The sequence below is a fragment of the Falco rusticolus genome, chromosome 13, assembly GCF_015220075.1.
Source record: "Falco rusticolus isolate bFalRus1 chromosome 13, bFalRus1.pri, whole genome shotgun sequence".
Classification (NCBI taxonomy): domain Eukaryota; kingdom Metazoa; phylum Chordata; class Aves; order Falconiformes; family Falconidae; genus Falco; species Falco rusticolus.
The window spans coordinates 21,934,975-21,954,204 of NC_051199.1; the positions used below are offsets into that span (position 1 = coordinate 21,934,975).

At 37.9% G+C, this 19,230-nt stretch overlaps 1 protein-coding gene across 8 annotated transcripts in view; it reads right to left on the minus strand.

The window, feature by feature from the left end:
* Positions 1–19,230, minus strand: part of PIK3CA (phosphatidylinositol-4,5-bisphosphate 3-kinase catalytic subunit alpha) — a 49,627-nt gene that overhangs the window by 29,273 nt on the left and 1,124 nt on the right. For 4 of the 8 annotated variants that reach the window (XR_005107345.1, XR_005107346.1, XR_005107344.1 and 1 more), the window contains exons 1-3: positions 8,663–8,957; positions 2,082–2,495; positions 394–603 (exon numbers count right to left, since the gene is read on the minus strand). Coding sequence is in view for 5 of the 8 variants with exons in the window: in XM_037407501.1 (XP_037263398.1) it covers positions 394–603; positions 2,082–2,433 (562 nt within the window). In the remaining 3 variants the exon portion in view is untranslated. Of the gene's footprint in view, positions 1–393; positions 604–2,081; positions 2,496–7,860; positions 7,957–8,662; positions 8,958–19,230 lie in introns of those variants that run through there. The other 4 variants (XM_037407503.1, XM_037407504.1, XM_037407505.1 and 1 more) reach the window with 4 other exon arrangements.

The following is a 19,230-nucleotide window of genomic DNA, read 5'->3' on the forward strand; positions in this document are numbered from 1 at the left end:
ACTGTTAAGCCTTCAAGAAAACAGCAGTAACTATTTAATGTTTGAGGACTGCTAGATAACTCAGTTATTCAGCATCATTTAATTCCAGACTTCTGAATATCATAGAAAAGAAAAATGCAAAACCAACACGCTTGTTTCCAACAAGCCCATTAAAACACACAACCTATGTTTACTAAAGTTGTATTTCAAGATTTAGACTAGCAAAAACCTGTAATTTTAGAGGATATTGTCTTCCTTTTGAATCTACACTCTATCAAGAAAGTTGCTCTGAATAACTTAAGGTGTAAGATACTGCTAGAGTGTACTAAAAACAGTGATTTACCTGTCACCAGCTGTACTCTGATTTCAATCACTAAAACCCCACTATGTTTCTACCATAAATATTTATCTTACCTTTATCTAGCTTATTGTATATGTGTTTGGGTAGTTCTGGTGAAGACTCAACATTTGGAGGACAGACATATAACGCTCTACTATGTGGTGCATTAGCATCTCGAAGATCCACTGCTTCTTTACAAACATTGAGAATATTTCTTCTGAAGTCTTGTACTTCTGGATCCTTAACCATGTCAAATTCACAGACAGGCATGCCAATTGCAAAACCTACATACAGTATTGAAGAAGCATGAGGAAATAATCGCAACTGTTAATTAAAGCTGAAGACTCCTATCAGTGACAGATAAAGCATACTTTAAGGAAAACACACCCTGAAATATTTGCTTTAAGCACTGGATTCTACTTATATACATAATTGTTTTGTATCATTCAAGAACACAACAGTTTAAAGTTAAGTGCACTCAGCACTCACAAAAATTTAGATAACATGTACATTCACTGAAGATCCTAGAAGCCTTATATCACCATTCTCACGGCTAGCACTCCTCCAAGGAAAAGGACTAGTAAAAATTCTTTTCATGTCGGCACAAAGTTTCTGAAATGGACCGTAAAAGCTGCGATGCCCAGGTTTTTTCTAGAACCCCAGCAGGATTATTGGTAGCTATTAGGACCATAACCGACTTTGCTTACAACTGAATGACAGCTATTAGGTTTATTTTATATGAACTACACTATTTAAAAATGTAGCCAGTACTCCAAGAGATACTGAACTTTAGTTCTTTGGCATACGTTCATGTATTAAGTTTCTCAAAGGTCCTCAGTCTCAGATTGGAATTCCACTTACTTTGATGAGATTACTTGCATAAATAATTATTTATGCACGAATGTTCAAATGGAACCTTTCAGTTGCCCTCTGTTGCATGCTTAGCTAACTACTGTTCTCCCCAAGTCCTGAACAGGTTAAGCTTTACAAAATAGAAGTAGTTTACTTATGCATTTGTAACAAATAATTTAACAATTAGGAGTACCCCAGAACAAGTATTTCCAGTTGAGATGTCTCTACCACTGCAATACACATCTATCAGCAACAAAATGGGAGTAGATTATGTTTGTACTACTCGAATTTAGATAGTTAACCTAGATGCTGAAACACATGCTAGTCTCCCTGTACTTTCTCAATGGATAACGGAAAAACTGTTAGCTACTCCAGAGATGATACAGAACATTACAATTTGTCTCCCCTCTGCCTCTCCAGGCCTCAGGTGTTCAGGGGGGTGCCACTTCATGTCTGAAATTTTACTTTCTAAGCAAGACAGAGCAGTATTAAAATGTGTGCTACTGCAAACGTCATCCGAGTATAGTCCAGTATTCACAATTACGTAAACTTAAAAAGTTTTAAGTTAACTTACAAATTAAGATTGATTTAACAACATGCAAACCTGCTAATAAAAGACAAGCAAAAAAAAATCTTCTAACTCACATACAACTACAAATACGTACAAAGGAAAAATTTTACATGCGAACGAAGCAGAACAGCAAAAAATGTTTAATTCACAGTTCACGAGTATCAGCTTTACTACTAGCAGCACCTGCACCTTTGGACATTTCATGCAACAACTGACAGTTAAGAAATGCAAACTTTGACAGATACAGGAGACAAATGCAACCCACTTCAATTCTTTGTTTTGCATTTTGAAGAACAGCCCGTTAAATGGCTTAGCTATTTTAAATAAAGATAATCTCACCTATTTCTCTATTAAGTATCTTTTCTTCTCTGTTACCTACTGGTTCAATGACTTTTAGAAAAGGCTGAAATAGTCGCAGGTCACAAAGTCTCCGTGTTTCATCAAAAAATTCTTCTCTTTCTGCTTCTTGTGTAACACTTACAAAAATGTAAGAAGATTCATCTTGAAGGAGCTGATAGAGGGGATATTTTCTTGCTTCTTTAAAGAGTTCATGTTTAATAGTTAGTAAGGTGGCCTCACGGAGGCATTCTAGAGTCACTATCATTCCATTTGGGAGAAGACACTCAACAAGGATCCTCGGTGGCATCAAGTGGATGCCCCATAGTTCACCAGATGATGGTCGTGGAGGCATTTTTAAGTCTTTAGATAACTTTGTACTGGAAGTTTTTCAAGCAGTAATTCGTCTGAGTAAACCTAAGTAAAAATCAAATTTAAATATTAAAACTTTAAAATATGAACACCACAAGAAACTTCAGATAGGATTGTTCAAACACCGCTTACTGTAGATGAGTATTTATGGATAAATTTTACACTCAAAGAAAATTACAAGTTCCTTAGACTTCAGCTTTATCAAGTATGTGATATAAATGTCTACTCAAAAGTTCATAGCAGAATCACACTAGTTTGGGGGAAAAAATGTGAATACTCATATGGTCTTAAAAATAGAGGATTAATTTTTTACTTCAGTTCACAGTTTACGACTAGAACACTTAAATAGTGTGAGGATAAAAAATTCTAATAAAATTATCACTACAACAATTTTTAAGCAAATCGCAAACCCAGTTCTTCACGTTTAATTTGGAAAGCAAAACTTGTATTATTATTTGGCTGAGATATAAACCATCAACTCAACTCAGTTCACTCAAACCACTGCTTCAGGTTTTTTTGAACTTTCTCATCCCAAACCTCTGAAGTATTCAAACCTCGCTAACATAACAGCTAAGTATTTATTAAAACTTTCTCAGACTCAGTCCTTCTCTGCCCAAAGTAATTCTATTTTTTTTTTAATCCTTGTCACCTTCTTCGCATCTCTTCCACCTTTACCATACCTTTTTTTTTTTTTTCAACATAGAGCGGAAACAACTGTATTTGCACACAACATTGAAAGTTCAAACTGAGCACACATCTACAGAGTGACATAACCTTTTCTATTTCCTAGTAAGTTGCTTTTCTGACTGTCACAGGGCAGCAAGACATTCTTACAGAACTACACAGCACAGACCTAAGCTCTCATTGCAGAATAGGAAGTTACCAGAAACGCCATTATACATCATGCAAATCACTAACAGTGCATTACTTACACTTAGCTCAATTTCATTAACTTCAGCATGTATCTTATAAGAAAGGGCAGTATCAACAGACATCTAAACAGCAGTCTATTGTCCATCATGCCTCCACCATCAATTACGTATCCCAAAAGCACAGGGCTAGGATAACTACCAAGCTACTATTCTAAAGCCATTCTTAGTCACCTTTCAAGTCAAGAACCTCTTAAGACTGCCCCAATTAGTTTCTTTTTGTAACAGAAAGAACCAACAGCTTCACATCTCTCCTGTTTTTATCAGTTTTCTGAAAGCTTTCACTGTAGAAAAGCAATGAATACTGCTTGCCCATTGCTCAGCAAATCTAAAAAAATATAAGTAATATGTAAAAATACATACAAAATTATAAATATTAAAAATTGCATAGCTTTTAAAAATAAAATCATTATCCTTGTTTCTCCACTTTTATGCCTTGGAACTTACTTTTTCTTCCAAGTACATTCAGTACCTGCTTTTGCCATGCTTCAGTTCTTAAAAAGCATTAGAATGAAAAAGTTGTTTTCCCAAATCCACCTCTTCCTAAGCAACTCTGAGTAGCAACAGGGTTGTCTTTTTTAAATCCCTCCTTTGTAGTTGTAGTTTGTGCTTTTAAAAATATCAACAGAAGTACTAAGGTGCCACTGCAGGTTTAGAAAAATGCTTTTTCACTAATACCTCATGCATATTTACAAGGGGCTTTGCAACGGACTTTTTTTAAAAGAGAGCTTGAAAAAGCTATTTTATTTTTCTCATTGTTGTAACACTCTCAGTAAGCGGATGCTGAGATGGAAAGTTCTGAACACACACTGTATTTAAAAGAGCCAAACTTGGAAAGCTTACCAATTACAAAACATTTCAAGTGAACCCAAATAACACCATTTAGAGTAACTTGGAGAATTCCGAATTACCAAAAACTATCCCCTGTTTATAGATAAAGAGAAATATACAGAAGGTTAAATAGCACCTTTTTGATCAGGCAAAAACATGAATAAGAGATTCCCTTCTCCATACTGCTGAATCACATGCCTATTTTTTAATTATAAGCATAGGCAGAAACACATCACTATTAAGGCACACACCAGCATAAAAACCCCCGAGAACATGCAGTCATAAGAACTTTTCTGTCCACACAATCAATGATAATATAGACGGACCACAATTAAGTATTCACAACACAGACCAAGTTTATACCAGTAGTCTTTTAAGTACCACAACCCTGTTGAGGTTCCTCTGAACTGATGGTGGTAAAAGCTCCTCTCCTCCCTGCCCAAGGCACATCTCATTCTCCATCACACCAGCAATAGTTCTCCCTGAGCCAGCTCATGACAGGGCCAGATGGATTAAGGTGGCAAGAGGACTACTCTTCCTTTCCTGGGCTAGCTTCTGCTGGTTTAGGTGCCTTATTGAGACCACCACAGAGTCAGACAAATGCCAGGGTCTACGCAGGGGAGTGAGCATGACTGCAGCAGTGCTGGGCTAGCTCAGCTTTAAGAATGGTGGTTTGTTCCACTGTAAGTTTTTCCACCCTCCTTACCAAGGATGGCTAACAAAGAAACAAAGGCAGGGCTGGGGGACATGCATACATATTAAATCCTTTTAGATAATATCTTGTCAAAATAAACCTTGGCTTTCTAAAAACTTCAAGTGTTAAATGACAACTCAGTACCATTTCTTTAAAGATTTTCAAAGAGTCCAAAAGAGACACCCCAAAATCTACACTTTTTAGAGCAACTGCACCAAAACAGCAGCTTTTGTTTTAAACTGGGATAAAGACATACTGAAATGGTGTATATAGTCATTTTGTGAGCACGTTCATTCTACTTGCACATGTAAGCACGCCTCCAGGGTTTGGATTTGGAAAGCAAAAATGTAAACAGAAACAGTTTTGAAGTATAGTTGGCAGCTTGTGTTTCTGTGTACACTTTCAAATCTGGAAAGCTGCCTGGAATAAATAGAATCAATTATGTTCTTCGACAGTGAAAGGACTATAATTAAGAGAATTCTAGAGAAATGTTATTTAACTCCAACTAAAGGTACACACAAACACTTCAAGTGAACACTACATCATTCTTGCAATTCCTGACCTTACAAGAACACCTTGAAGTTTTATCCCTGTTGCAGATAGCTGAACTTGTGCAAAGCATCTGACTCTGTCCCACACTGTCAGCATACCTGTCTCGAAACTGGAGACATTGATTTAAAGGATGGACCACTCTATGGTAACGAATTGGCTGAATGGTCGCATTCGAACAGTCGCGGTCAACAGTGCCCAATGGAGATCAGTGATGAGCGGCGTTCCTCCATTGTCAGTACTGGGACTGGTGCTGTTCAACACCTTTGTCAGTGACAGAGCGGGATTGAGCACACCCTCAGCAACTTTGCCGATGACACCAAGCTGAGTGGTGTGGTCAACACACTGGAAGGAATGCCATCCAGAGGGACCTTAACAGGATTGAGAGGTGCACCCACGCAAACTTCTTGAAGTTCAACAAGGACAAGGTCCTGCACCTGGCTTGGGGCAATCCCAAGTACAAATCCAGGCTCAGCAGAGAACGCATTGAGAGCAGCTTTGACGATGACTTTGGGGTGCTGGCCAATGACCCAGCAATGTGCATCTGCAGCCCAGAAAGCCAACCAAATCTGGGCTGCATCAAAAGAAGCGTGGCCAGCAGGTCAAGGGAGGTGATTCTCCCCCTCCACTCTGCTCTTGTGAGACCCACCTGGAGCACTGCATTCAGCTCTGGGGCCCGCAACATAACAAGGACATGGACCTGTTGGAGCGAGCCCAGGGGCGGCCACAAAGATGATCGGGGGCTGGAGCACCTCTCCTGGGAAGACAGGCTGAGAGTTGGGGTTGTTCAGCCTGGAGAAGGGAAGGCCCCGGGGACACCTTAGAGCATCAGCCTTCCAGTCCTAAAGGGGGCCTACAAGAAAGCTGGAGGGGGGCTTTTTACACAGGCACATAGCAATAGGACAAGGGGCAATGGCTTTACACTGAAAAAGGGGTAGATTTAGACTAGATGCAAGGAAGAAATTCACCACTGTGAGGGTGGTGAGACACAAACAGGTCCCTTCCAACCCAAACCAGTCTATGACTCTACAGCACCACAGATGGTCAGAAAGGCCAAACGTAAAGACACTCACTGATCAAATCACATTCTTTTCAACTCGTTACAGCCTTCCTGATCCTTTCAGCACATTCTCCTTCACTAACTTTGCTAAGCACCCAACCTAGAAGCTATTATTTTTGAAGGGAATTTCAAAACCTGACATACACATAGAGAAAGAGGGAAGTTAAACAACATACCTCCGAAAATACTGATTCCTACTGGCTTCCAGATACACTTATATTCACACTATCATCTATTTTCTCACAGGACAGCAATCAGCTACAGTCTCATATAGCTGACAGTCCTTTAGAGTAACTGAGACTGCAAGTTTAGAAAATTTGGTTTTGGTAAACTATGACAGTTTTATCTCACAGCACTGAATTGTGCAGAACTACAGCAGCATCGTTAACTCAATTTCATTCTATTGAATATTTTATTACAAGTTACAGCCTACAGCCATTTTTCTAATGGCTGCTTCATGGCCTACAACTGTTAATTGTGTAAAGATTTATATGAGACCATCATGAAGTTTTCTGCTACTCCTTCTGAAAAGAATTTCTTCCCCTCAAGGAAAGGAGCTCAATGAGGAAGAAATTCAGTAAGAATTGTACTGCAGGAGAGTTAATATTGGTTCCTAACATTAGTACCCAAAGCAGTACTTTCTGAGTTCATAACTTAAGCAAACTAAGCTTGGGACAAATTAACTTGAGTCAGAAACCCACATATTTTTTCCCCTAAAGACATCTCAGGCTACTGCAGCTGTTTTCACCGCACTTGTACACATAAAAGCCCTGTGCATCTATAGCTCAGCAGGACACACTGGCAGTATTTTTTCTGCTGTGTTTTTCGTACATTAACAATTTGCCAGAAGAAACTGAAACAGGAGCGTCACTGATCTAAGTTTTAGGTGTGTTGCTAAAAGGAAGCAGTGTTACCCTCCAGCACAGAGGGAATCTACATTTCAAAAAAACAAACGAACAAAAAGCAACCTTTCAAGAGCTCCTCTATCAGAAGGTGTGAACACTTCCCAGCTAAAGGAACATTCATTTTTACAGATTATCTGTTTACAGTTTAGATGAAGTGAATTGATTTTCACTGTCTGGAGATTACTCACACACACTCTACCAACTCCACATATGTATCAGGATTTGGCAATAAGATATGTACATTAAAAAACACAGTTAACTGATAAGGCTTTTTTCCCCTGTTGTGTAAATTACATGTAGGCATGTTCTCCAAGGAGAGAAGCTCCATCTAACACTAACACTTATGTCTTATAAAGCAGGTGAAGACCCACTGTGCAAGTCTGTGGGCCAGTCTAGGAGGGGAAAAAAAGGAAGGTGGTTTTGTTCACTTAAGGAGACTTACTGTTATTGTGTCTGTCATCAGCATAAGCACCTACAGTTACTCTTCAGGCTCTGCAAGAAGGAAATTCCATCTGTGATGTACCAACTAACAAGGAACCTAGCAAGCACAGGAGGAAGCACGAAGGAAAAGTATACTCTGCTGTAATACTGTATTACATGTATAAAGTATGGCATCTTACGCAAAGAGGTACACATTCTAGCAACACAGAGAGAACCGAATAATTTTGCATTGCTATAAACATCAGCTAGTGTTTCAAAATAAACTCAAAAGGATAGACTAAACACTCAATACAATTTCATCAGTCCACACTTGAAACAGCCAATCAATTAACTACTACATTTCAATTGAAGTCCATTAGTTTTTCCAGTCACAAGACAAATCCCATTACCTTGCTTTCATAGACAGGATGCAGCAGTCTTTTGCAATAATTTTCAGTATCTTTGGTATCAAAGAGCTGCTTATTATGATTTGTATCTAGATTTGATTTCTTTTCCAGGTAGATACTCCCTCTAGACTCTTAGCACTGTCACAGAAGTTTTCTACTCATTAAATAATTCAACTATGTTTACAGATTCTCATTTACTGCACACTCCTGTGTAATTTAAATTATTTTCTTGATGCCTAGCAAACTGACATAAATATCAACTACAGGTATGTCCCCAAATAAGTTTTAAATTTCTGTGGAAACCTCAAAACAAAAAGGGGCAGGGATAAAAACATTCCTGGGATAAGAGTAACACTTTTCAGAATGCAAAACATCTCAAACTTCCTGGAGATCACAGGTTTTATTCTCATCTCTCACCATGAAGACGACCAGGCACAGTTGTCTGTGTAACTTTGCTGTTGTCCAAATCTGCTGTGCAGTGACGGTAAGACTGTCCCAGACTAGATATTTTCAGTACTGTCCCTTTTTTTTCTTCCTGTTTGCCAAGCTGGCTTTTTTCCAAAATCCGGGAAGACTAGTACAAAGATGTCCGTAATTGTCCTCAATGAAAACATTATTACTCACAGATTTAAACAGTAGAAATATTGCTTTCTTTAGAATAGAAAGCAGGAGACTGCAGTATTGCAGTTATGTTGTCCTATTCCTTACATCTTACTTTCATCATCGTTTCACAGAAAAGGGACAGATACACAGAATTGCTTATCTGATCACAAACAGCAGCTCCAGGGAAACATACAAAAAGAATTTAACACTGTTGAAAACACATCTTCTTAGCATTTATTTTCCTTATGAAACAGGCAAGTATTTTCAAACACTACCAATTTATTTGTAGTTACCTACACCACCACCACCGGCAAAGAAACTACTTAGTAGCTTTGCCTTTTTTCTTGACAGAGCTAAGAAGAATTAACATCATTGGTAGCATCTGTAGAATTACGGTACAGCAGAAATACAAGATCATTCTTTCCTATGAATGTAAAATCTCACTGAAAATTAGCGAAACCAAGTTCCAGTTTAGCTAGATATGAGAACATGTGTTGATTATATTTCAACAAAGTTTTCTTTAAAAGTTACCTTACACACAGATATATATTTTTGTTTCAGAACATAATATTCTTGGATTCTAGTTGTAGTGACTTTCAGATACCATAAACCAAATTAATAGTGGGGTCATCCTGAAAAAAACCCAAATAACTCACTACAAAGTATTGGCTAAGAGGTGTATATATATATACACACACACGTTATTTGTTACTGGAAAAAATATAGATCAGACAGCTGAAACAAAAACATGATTAACAATTTAAAAAGACTTGCTATTGCTGGAGTCTTTTTTTCCTTCAAGAAAATCAGAAGACCTTTGTAAATTCTTACATTCAAATCTCCTTGCTTGCCCTCCCCCATGCATGCAGGCATATTGTTTATAGCTTCACTCACTATCTGGGAACCATGAAAACAGGATCACGAGAAAGAGACATTTGCAAGTTGCTGGTGACCTCTACAACTCCCACTACAATTGTGCTTTTTCCCTAGGGATCCCATGACATACCAAGAGCAGAACGTCTGTCCCAGAACATTTTATTCTAGTCAAAGACAGATTTTTTTTTTCTCTTTTTTAAACAAAGGAAAGCCTAGAATTAAATCTTCCTTTTTAGTCTGAAATCATTCAGCAATTCCATTTCTAGCTTCACCTCAAAGGAAAAGATTTTGTTACTTACAGAAGACTACTAGTCATAAGAAACAACAAAGAATTAGAGAAGCAATGCATTTTCTCTTTAAACTTCATGCATCTGCTTACTCATTATTTCAACAGCTTGCTTGACTTGCCATGTAGCAGGATAAGAATCACTCTCCCATCTGGCTCTGTTCTGGCTGGAGCTGCTCCTCCTCAGCTAGGTGCGTACTCTGAAGCTCAGTGAGCAGCACTCAAACCCTTTCAAGCTCTTTAAATCAAACGCCTTGAAGTTCAGCCATGAGTCAGAGGAACATGCCATTTTGCACCAACAGAAATAAGGTTTTCCTCTGATTAAATGTTTTTAATACTGTTACATGGGTGATAAACATTTTTTTATGTTAAGAGCAGAAAGAGGATGAAGTAAAAGCACACCACAAACCATATTCTGCTCCTTGCTACAAATAGTAAGGGGTTCAGTGACAGCTTTTGTATGCAGAAATATTCTGCTTTTGGAAATTACTGCATGACAGTGTAAACAAAAGATTACTCTGGAATGTCATTCATGAAACTTGATTAGATAGGTAACAAATGCTAACTATATATAGAAAAACTAAAAGCTCCACCTTTAATAACGCTGTTTTCTTTCCGTGTTTTTTCCCATCCTCCCTTCTTCCTGGGATATTTGGATCCCAGACATAAACAGGATGTTTAAAAACAGGAAGCACTGGCACAGACAAGGAGCCAAAGCAGAGTAAATGCAGGTGGTCTATGCTCTGATCTAGCCTGAATCTTCACTTAACCTAAGCAGCTGTGTAGCAGAGCCTTAACTCAGATACTGGGCTTTTCCTGGTGCCCATCTCCCCCAGGCATGTCACCTTGGCTCTCTGCTGCAGCAAGATGAACCTCCAGTTGTACTGAAAAAGAGGAAAGATTTCCTCTCGCGTTGTCCATACCTAGAAAGGCTACAGCAGAATGGCAACAGAACACCAGAGGTACTGCAGTCCTCATGCTGCTACGCTTGCCTCTGCCACAAGCAAGTATCAAGAGGGTTCAGTCTACAACGTTCACATGACCAGCTCCTCTGGATGGAAGGCACAGAGAGAAGTGTAAGAAAAAAATTCATGGAGCATGTACCCACTACTGGTTTTTATATCAACTTTCACTCAAAAGATCCACCCTGTGCGCCCCTCCTTTAGTAAGAAGTAGCTGAGAAAGACATGAAACTCAGACCGACTTACAGCATATTGTGTACTTCCTACGTAACGTTTCTTAGGATGGAGTCTGACAAACTTTCAAATTGAGATAAAGGGTTTCCTCTGTACTAAATTACTCCGGTTCCCTGAAAGCAACTGATGCATAAAAAAATTTTGGGAGTGGCAGTGAACAGCAGTATTTTTGCAACTTTGCAGATTTTTAATATTAAGCATGGAACAGTGAACTGGAAGACAGATGTTTCTGTTCTATAATCCAAACATAAATTAGCTTGCGATTTATTCTATCTTAACTGACTTCTGTAGCCCAGACAGTATTTAGAGAAGTACGGGTTTAGTCTGCACGACCTTACTGAATTCCGTTAGCAAAAGTCATCATCTTTTATTTTCTGGCATATCGAGGATGGGATGCAACTTTACTTTTGATAGAGCATTTGTAAGGAACCACATGCCTCAGCAAAAGCCATGGAAGGTTGGGGGTTTTTTTTCTTTGTTTAAGCTCCCAAACTAAAAGATCAAAACAATACATTCTCCATTGAGGTATTTAACTCCCTTTTAAAAACCATTTGTTGAGAGAAGGAAGTTTGTGGCAGAGTTAACACAAAGGCACAGCCACCATAACGAAAAGTTTTAATTCTGCAGCTAAATACTCCTGCCCTTTATACAGCTGAAATTAACAGTTCTTAACAAATAGTCTTCTACAAAGACATGTGGAATAAGATAGGCAAACAAGTCCAGTTCCTTCCAAATCTTGCCTTGCATAAGTTGCCTGCTTCTACATGAGTTATAATCACAACAGGAAAATACCATGGCTTTTCCAGAGTCAGTCAGAAATAATGAAGTACTACCCCTACTAAACTTGTTTGTGATACAGAGTCAATGGCAATTAACTAAATATTTATTTAGCAGTAAATGATAACCCTGCTCAAAGGTAAGCGTCAACAGTTTTCCATAAAATATTATCAACAGACCTTTATTTACCCCAGCAGCATACCAACTGTCCTGCCTACCCCACACAACCACCTGTGTGAGTGGCACACTATTCAGCCACAACACATTTAGCACTACTACATGCTCCCATCAGGCTTCATTCTCTTGAAGGTCACAGATCACTTAGATGCATTGCACCTAAGCACATCAGAAAACCAGATCTTCTATGTGAAGCAATACTGTCGACCAAATTCCTGATTTGGTAAGCATATTTCACTGCTTTATGTAAGTTACAACAGAAACATTTCTCTGAAGCCTTCAAGAGCATAGGTTGATTCTCGTTCTAGCTGTTGACTCTGGTTGAATGAGACTTTTCTCTGCATATACAGGCTGGATGCCAAAACAGCAATGATGACTCAAGACACTAACATATTTACGTTTCTGCTCAAGAAGTACAAACAAACATGATTCACTGTGACTATGTATGTCATTAGGTCCTGCATGCTTCAGCCTGAAGTATAAAAACAGTTACGGTAAACTGTGATAAATGGTTCTTCAGCATGTTTAATCAAATGTTTATCATTTCTGTACGTATCTGTTAGAAGCATCTGCTTTGCAAACTCAATGTTGTGCAAACACGAAAGCATGATTTCAAGTGTGGGGCTACTGAGACATTAAGCTTGTTATTAGTGCATCTCTCTCCTATACTTCAAGCTGTTACCCAAATTGTTTCTCTAACAAGGTCAGTGTACCAGGAATTTGCTTTTACAACATCTGAAATAAATGGCTAATATTTGCCTAAATAGATAACGTTTGCAATTAACATGAACTTTCCACAGAATAAAGTGACATAAGTTCGTAAGCATTTAAACAGTGAATACCAGTAACATTTCCACAATAGTTTAAAGATTTCTCAAATTCCCAGCTTGGAAAGTCACTTCCATATTCCAATTAAACACTCTGAAACTAAGGCACATGCCTACTACTACAATCAGAGCTCTGTAAGAGGGATGTTAGAAGGAAAGACCTTTATTTAAAAAAAGCCAAGAAGATACTGGCAGCAGTCAGTCACTGCTATTAAGAGAGCTTTACACATCCACACAAACATGGAAGTATTTTTAATACATGTTTCTTTGGAAACACTTTGTTAATGTTGTCTGTGTGTATATTCAAAAAGACTGAAAGCAGTTTTCAGCCTGGTGAAGTTTAACCCTGGGATAGAACAGAAGACCACAAAAGCTTAAGTGTTTTGGATTTAATTTCAACCCATAAAAACCCCAATTCGGGAAGGGTGACTATATTGCAAATCATCTTTTTTCTCCCTGTTTAAATAACCTGCTGACATACAGGACAGCAAGAGATTGGAAGCTATAATAATGGGTACATGTCACGTATTGCCTTGAAGTTGCTTGTGATACTATCCTATCTGCTGATATAGAATGAAAAGTTTGGAAAAAGAGGTGACGAAAGAAGAGATAAAGAGCTGGATTGCAAACTAATTTTACAACACATTTAAGAAGAGTTTCCAGTCAGGAATAGGCTTTGCTATCCCTCTGTTTATGTACCAACAGTGCCATTTTGTTGCTTGTTGGCTTCCATTTTCACCCTTTATCTCTTGGTGGTAGTTATGCCATCTTCCCCTACATGTCAAAACATTCCAAGCTAGAGGTATCTAAGGTCAAGAGAGCACTGCTAAGCATTGATAATGACACCAGTGCTTTATGCTCCATTTCAGAGCACAGTGAAGGCGGCAGGTTATTAGAATTTTACTGACCACAATCTTGGTAAGTAGTTAACATGAGAAAATAAAAACTTTACTTTCTCAATTAAAGTGTTACAATACATTTTAAACATTTTATCTAGTGACCACTTATGAAAAAAATTCACATAATTGGTTAAGTTTATCATCTACAGTGACAGCATTTTGATTTCACACATTACTATTTTATACCAAAACACAAACACAACTTGTTATAAATCAATCTTGGCAACAAACTGGCTAGACTGAAAGCGGCACTCACAGGCACCCTATTTGGACACATCCCCAATTATACACCACAAACAAGAATATTCAACATGTCTGGATGTTGCTTAAAAATTAGCTCTTTCACTTAGACACCAGATTTTTTCTTGGGACAAATGTTTTTCTACAGTACTGAACATCAAGACTGAAGGATAGTTCAGAGGTGACAGCATGAAATTGCAAGAAGATAAAATACAATATATTAATCCCTTTACTCCCATCAGTGGAAACTGCCCTGATAAACTGATAACTTGAACTGGTTGTTCAGCATCCACATAAGCCACATATGAAGGCAGAAGGGCAATTTTCAGTTTTATTAGCATCACTTCCACTTCTATAATCCAGGCACAACATTTGCTCATTACTCTGTTAAGAGCTGGGAACATAAATACAAAAATGAAGAGTAAGTGGTATGTTTTATAATCTAAGCAGTTTAATGACCACAACAAGCATATTTTAGAGTATTTGGAATGGAAGCTTTTACTTCCCTTTTCCCAGAGGGAGCTAGCTCTATCTAGAAACTTCTCCGTATGTTAGCACCATTAACTCTGATCTTTTAAACTATGCCTGCAGTCAAGAGTCAAGTTATTTTTCAGCCTTAATGAAAACTTAATGGCACAAGCATCAAAGTTGGATCATAACATACCTCAGTCACACAAAGTATATTTTTGAGTTTGAGAAAGAAACAATTCATCTCCACTCTGCTTCCTTGGTAAACCAGTGTTTACTCTTTGCTCATTCTTGATTTTTTTTGTGCTTGTATTCTCAAGTGTCTGGTGCTTAGTTTGGCTGCATCTTTGCAGACATCAGTCTCCTCACTCTTCTAGCAAGGCAGATGCCAAAGTCCCAAGGTAAAGAAAATTTTGTTCTATTAAATTCAGGTCACAGAACAGGCAGATATTTCTACTTATGGTTGATTAGTCTCAGATGAAATGCTGAATCTTGAATACTTCTTTTCAGTAACATTGAACATCCTCAAAATGCAAGAAATGTTTAAGAGAACTTGTTTCTTTGTTGACTGCCAGCAACTAAAAGAAGGAATTAGGTTGCAACAAGGGTGATTTTTTTTTGCTCACAGATTTAGTGTCCTCTGCAAGGATCCACAGCTAAACAGCTGATAGGTTAAAGACACTTTTCCAAGACAAGTGCAATCTCAGCAGAAAATCCATGCTTCTGGAAGGACCATGATCCAAGTTAACAGTGAGAGTTAAAAAAGCAAGAACAGCCTTGAAACATGTTGGGCAACGACCATTCATCACCATTAACTGCCACAAGACTGACTCATTAGTATGGAAATAACAAATACAGTTAAGCCTCAATGACAGGTAAGTTTTTTGACATGTACAATCTAGGAGGCAACCTTCCAGTTTTCTTTCTTTTCTGTCTGGACTTTGAGAGAAAACACCCAAGGGATGATTCTCTACATTTCTTTGCCTGAGAAGAGGGTCATAACGTACAGCCAGTAATGTGACTCAACTGTCTCAAAGTTTCAGGGAACCCTACAATAAGCCTTTGCCAATTCAGTAAGTCTCCTGTATTCGACAAATATACTTTATGGCTCATAATCCTCAAAAGCTACTTTTACAAGCACGTTGTTAAGTCAGAAGCTGCAAGCAAAACTGCCAAAGTTTTTCTACATAAAAATCCATTAAGTTAATTAAGTAAATGTGTTAATGGGTAAACAAAAAAACACAGACAACCAAAAACAATCTCTTTGAGGTGTATCTAACCTTCTACTAGTAAAAAAAAATATCAGCGGGGCATGAAATGAGATTGATGAACCTCACATTCTATGTTTAACCCAACTGTTCTTAAACTAGACTGACATAGCCATTTCCTTCTATTGCCACAAGCTATCACCATGCCAGAGGGGAGACAGCTTCACCAGCACTCCATCCTTCTTTCCCCTTCAATTTCACACAGGTAAGCTGGTTTCTTCGAATTTCACTATTACATTCGTGGAGTTCAGGTATTTGAGCACTGTACTTCAAAAACAGACTACAAACATTCCCAGTGAGTGTACTTTGCAGGCATGATTGACCAAGTGCTTTCATTGCCCACTTTACCAGCTTTAAGAAAAAAGAACTGTCTTAATAGAGAACAAGTGACTATGTCCCCTCTCCCACACATTTCTTGTGTGAAATACACAGGCTTCTTACACTCTTTCACAAAATCTGCATCCAGAATTACCTAGGAAAATACTTTTCCAGAACTGAAGTATAAATGCATGCTATGTAAATTTTATATATATATATACACACACAGGCTGCAAAATCATTAAGTACTGCTTCAGCTGAAAAGACAGATCCAGAATTACATAAACTGTACTCAGTCTACTGCGTTTCCACTTGATCACACATTACCTTAGAGGATTTTAAAAAAAAAAAGGGGGGGGGAAGGCTTTTTTTATGTTTAATTCCCTCTACGCCCCAGTTGGGCTTGGGTTTGTGTTGGGGTTTTTTGTTGTTGTTGTTTAGTTTGGGGTTTTTCAAGTTAATACAATAGCAGTGCTGCAGGAAAACAGTTCATATTTCTGAATTTTATTTCTGGTTCATTTAACACTCCACTAAAGATTCAGAAATAGATGTATAGAATAAATTCAGGTGGAAGGAGCCTCTGGAGATTATATGAATCAACCCTGTACTCAAAACAGTTCACGTTTGGTGTCCAAATAAACAAACAAATCTCTTTTCTCTCTCCACTGCTCACATTTGGATTGGGATACTACAAAGAGAAACCTGTAACAATTCTTTGCCATGACACATTGAACTTAAAGAGCAAAAGAAAATTCCCACCCAGTTTTAGCATAAATATTTTTGTGGCCTTTTCTAGCCATAGCTACAATTTCAGACAGGCATCATCACTTGGAGCAGCTGCATGTCTGGCTTTTTAAAAGGATGAGACAAAACTCCCACAAGCATGGAATGCAATGCATAAAAAGCTGGAAAAAAAAAAAGGCAAAACCTACCTTAGCTTACACTACAAGCCACAAGTCTGTTTCTTCAGTTCAAAGTACAAACTCTTACTCTTTCCCTAATGCTCCTCCTCCAACTCAATCACGCATACAAGAAAAGCTCATATGGCCCATTTTTCCTCAACTGGGAGATACACTAGATCTCACACATATTTTGTTAATTACAAAACAGTAATTTAATATGACAAAACTTTTTATAGTAGTATTTTAAGAGTAAACTGGAAGAACTAATTTTGCAGTAATATTCCTGCTCCAATTCCAAATATATCATAAAAATATTTCATCACCAGTATCAAAAGTTTTTTACAAAAATCTTAGCTCCCCCTCACCCAAGTACAACATTAAGTGTCCCATTAACAACAATCTTTGTTAACCTTCATTAATGGACTCAACTAGGCAAAGTAAACCTACATACAATACACACCTATGAGATTATTTCTCACATGAATTTGAACCAATGTATCATCATCCCAATTTCCTTTCCCCCAAAACAGGCAAGAAAAGTAATTGCAATAGTCTTCTATTCTGAAACGAAAAATATTTGCAGGCTGTTCACATATCTGAGTATTCCTGGTACCCAGAGAATCTGCACCAGAAGTCCAGAAGACTACATCACGAATTGACTTACATACAAAGTTTTTAACAAAGCAGTTTGTGCAGAGAAAGTATCAGCCTTAGGCTTGCTGTCTAGCCATTCATAGATTAATTTCTTTTTGAGTTAAAACCATGATGATCATCAAGGTTACTCAAAACTATATTGCACGTGACCAAGTAATTAAAAAGCATGCTATACATTTTCATCTGAGGAACATCCATGATCAACTCCATTCTTTATGCAGTAACACCTTTTCAAAGTGTTATTTTCTTCCAATAACTGAAAACCTCTTATGATACACTTAGTCTTGTGAGATAGCATGATGGTAAAGCACAAAACCCTTGCTTGTTTTAGAAAATCCTATTCTAAAAATTTCAGCAACTTCAGGAGTAAGTTATCCAGGAAGAGCTATCTCCCACTTCCTTCCAGAAACAGCCCGATTGTCAGCGAAACAGTTAACTAACTATTGAACTACTTTATGACTTCCAATAAAGCACAACTGCTTTGTAAACAGCTCAGCTACACCACCTTTCCCGAAGAAAACTCTAGAAAAAAATCTCAACACCCAGACCACTCAGTGTCATTATTGATGCAAGTAAACTGCAACAAGCAGCAAAACAAATCTGCCATTAATACTAAATGACACTTTGAAGCAGCCAAGCACACCTTGGCATGGATTTGTAGATTGTGCTTAGCATGCTTTGAAAAAAAAAACCAACAAAAACAAACCACAAAACACTGTCTCCAGGTTGCTAAGAATGGCATCAACTTAACACCTATACAACGCAGGACATCTGCTTCAGTCAAGTTTCAACCGCAGCTCCAACATTGCCATATTTATTGTTTTAACGAAAAAACAGGATACGTCACAGATCACACAAGGAATTGTGTGGTTTCATAAATTTCTCTGTAAACCCTATGAGCCTGGTTGATGCATGGTTTGTCTATGTGATGACATTGGCTAAAATATGTTTCCAAATGACTAACCACTCTGGAGAACTTTGCCAACGTTATTGTTTGAGAATGAAGTTATATTCTGTGAAACTTTAAGTCCACATGGGGCTTTATTTCAGAACAGCTTATCCAGTCAGCTCCCCACAGCAGACAAACGATTAAATCCCACCATTCCGAGTATTGGAATATTCCTAGCAACTAACAATGTTTACACACAAGAGGTGGACTTTGATTATTACACTGCATTGTAGAACTGCAGCATGGAAGCAACAAGTATAAGAACAATTCTATAAGTTGTTAGGTGGGAGAAATTATTCAAAACACGATGGGATAGTTTCTAACTTCATCCAGTATGGTGAATTTGAAAACCTGCTATAGCTCAAAATGGGGATATTTATGAGTAACTAACAGAACAGAGTCCACATTTCTTCTATTAATTACTACAAAATCCAGACTCAGAATCCAGCTGACTACTCCTTTACAGGTCTGCTGCAGAATGCTCAAAACTGCAGAATTAACTGCAGCAAAGCTTTACAGTCCATCCTGTCTGCTTTTAAACATAC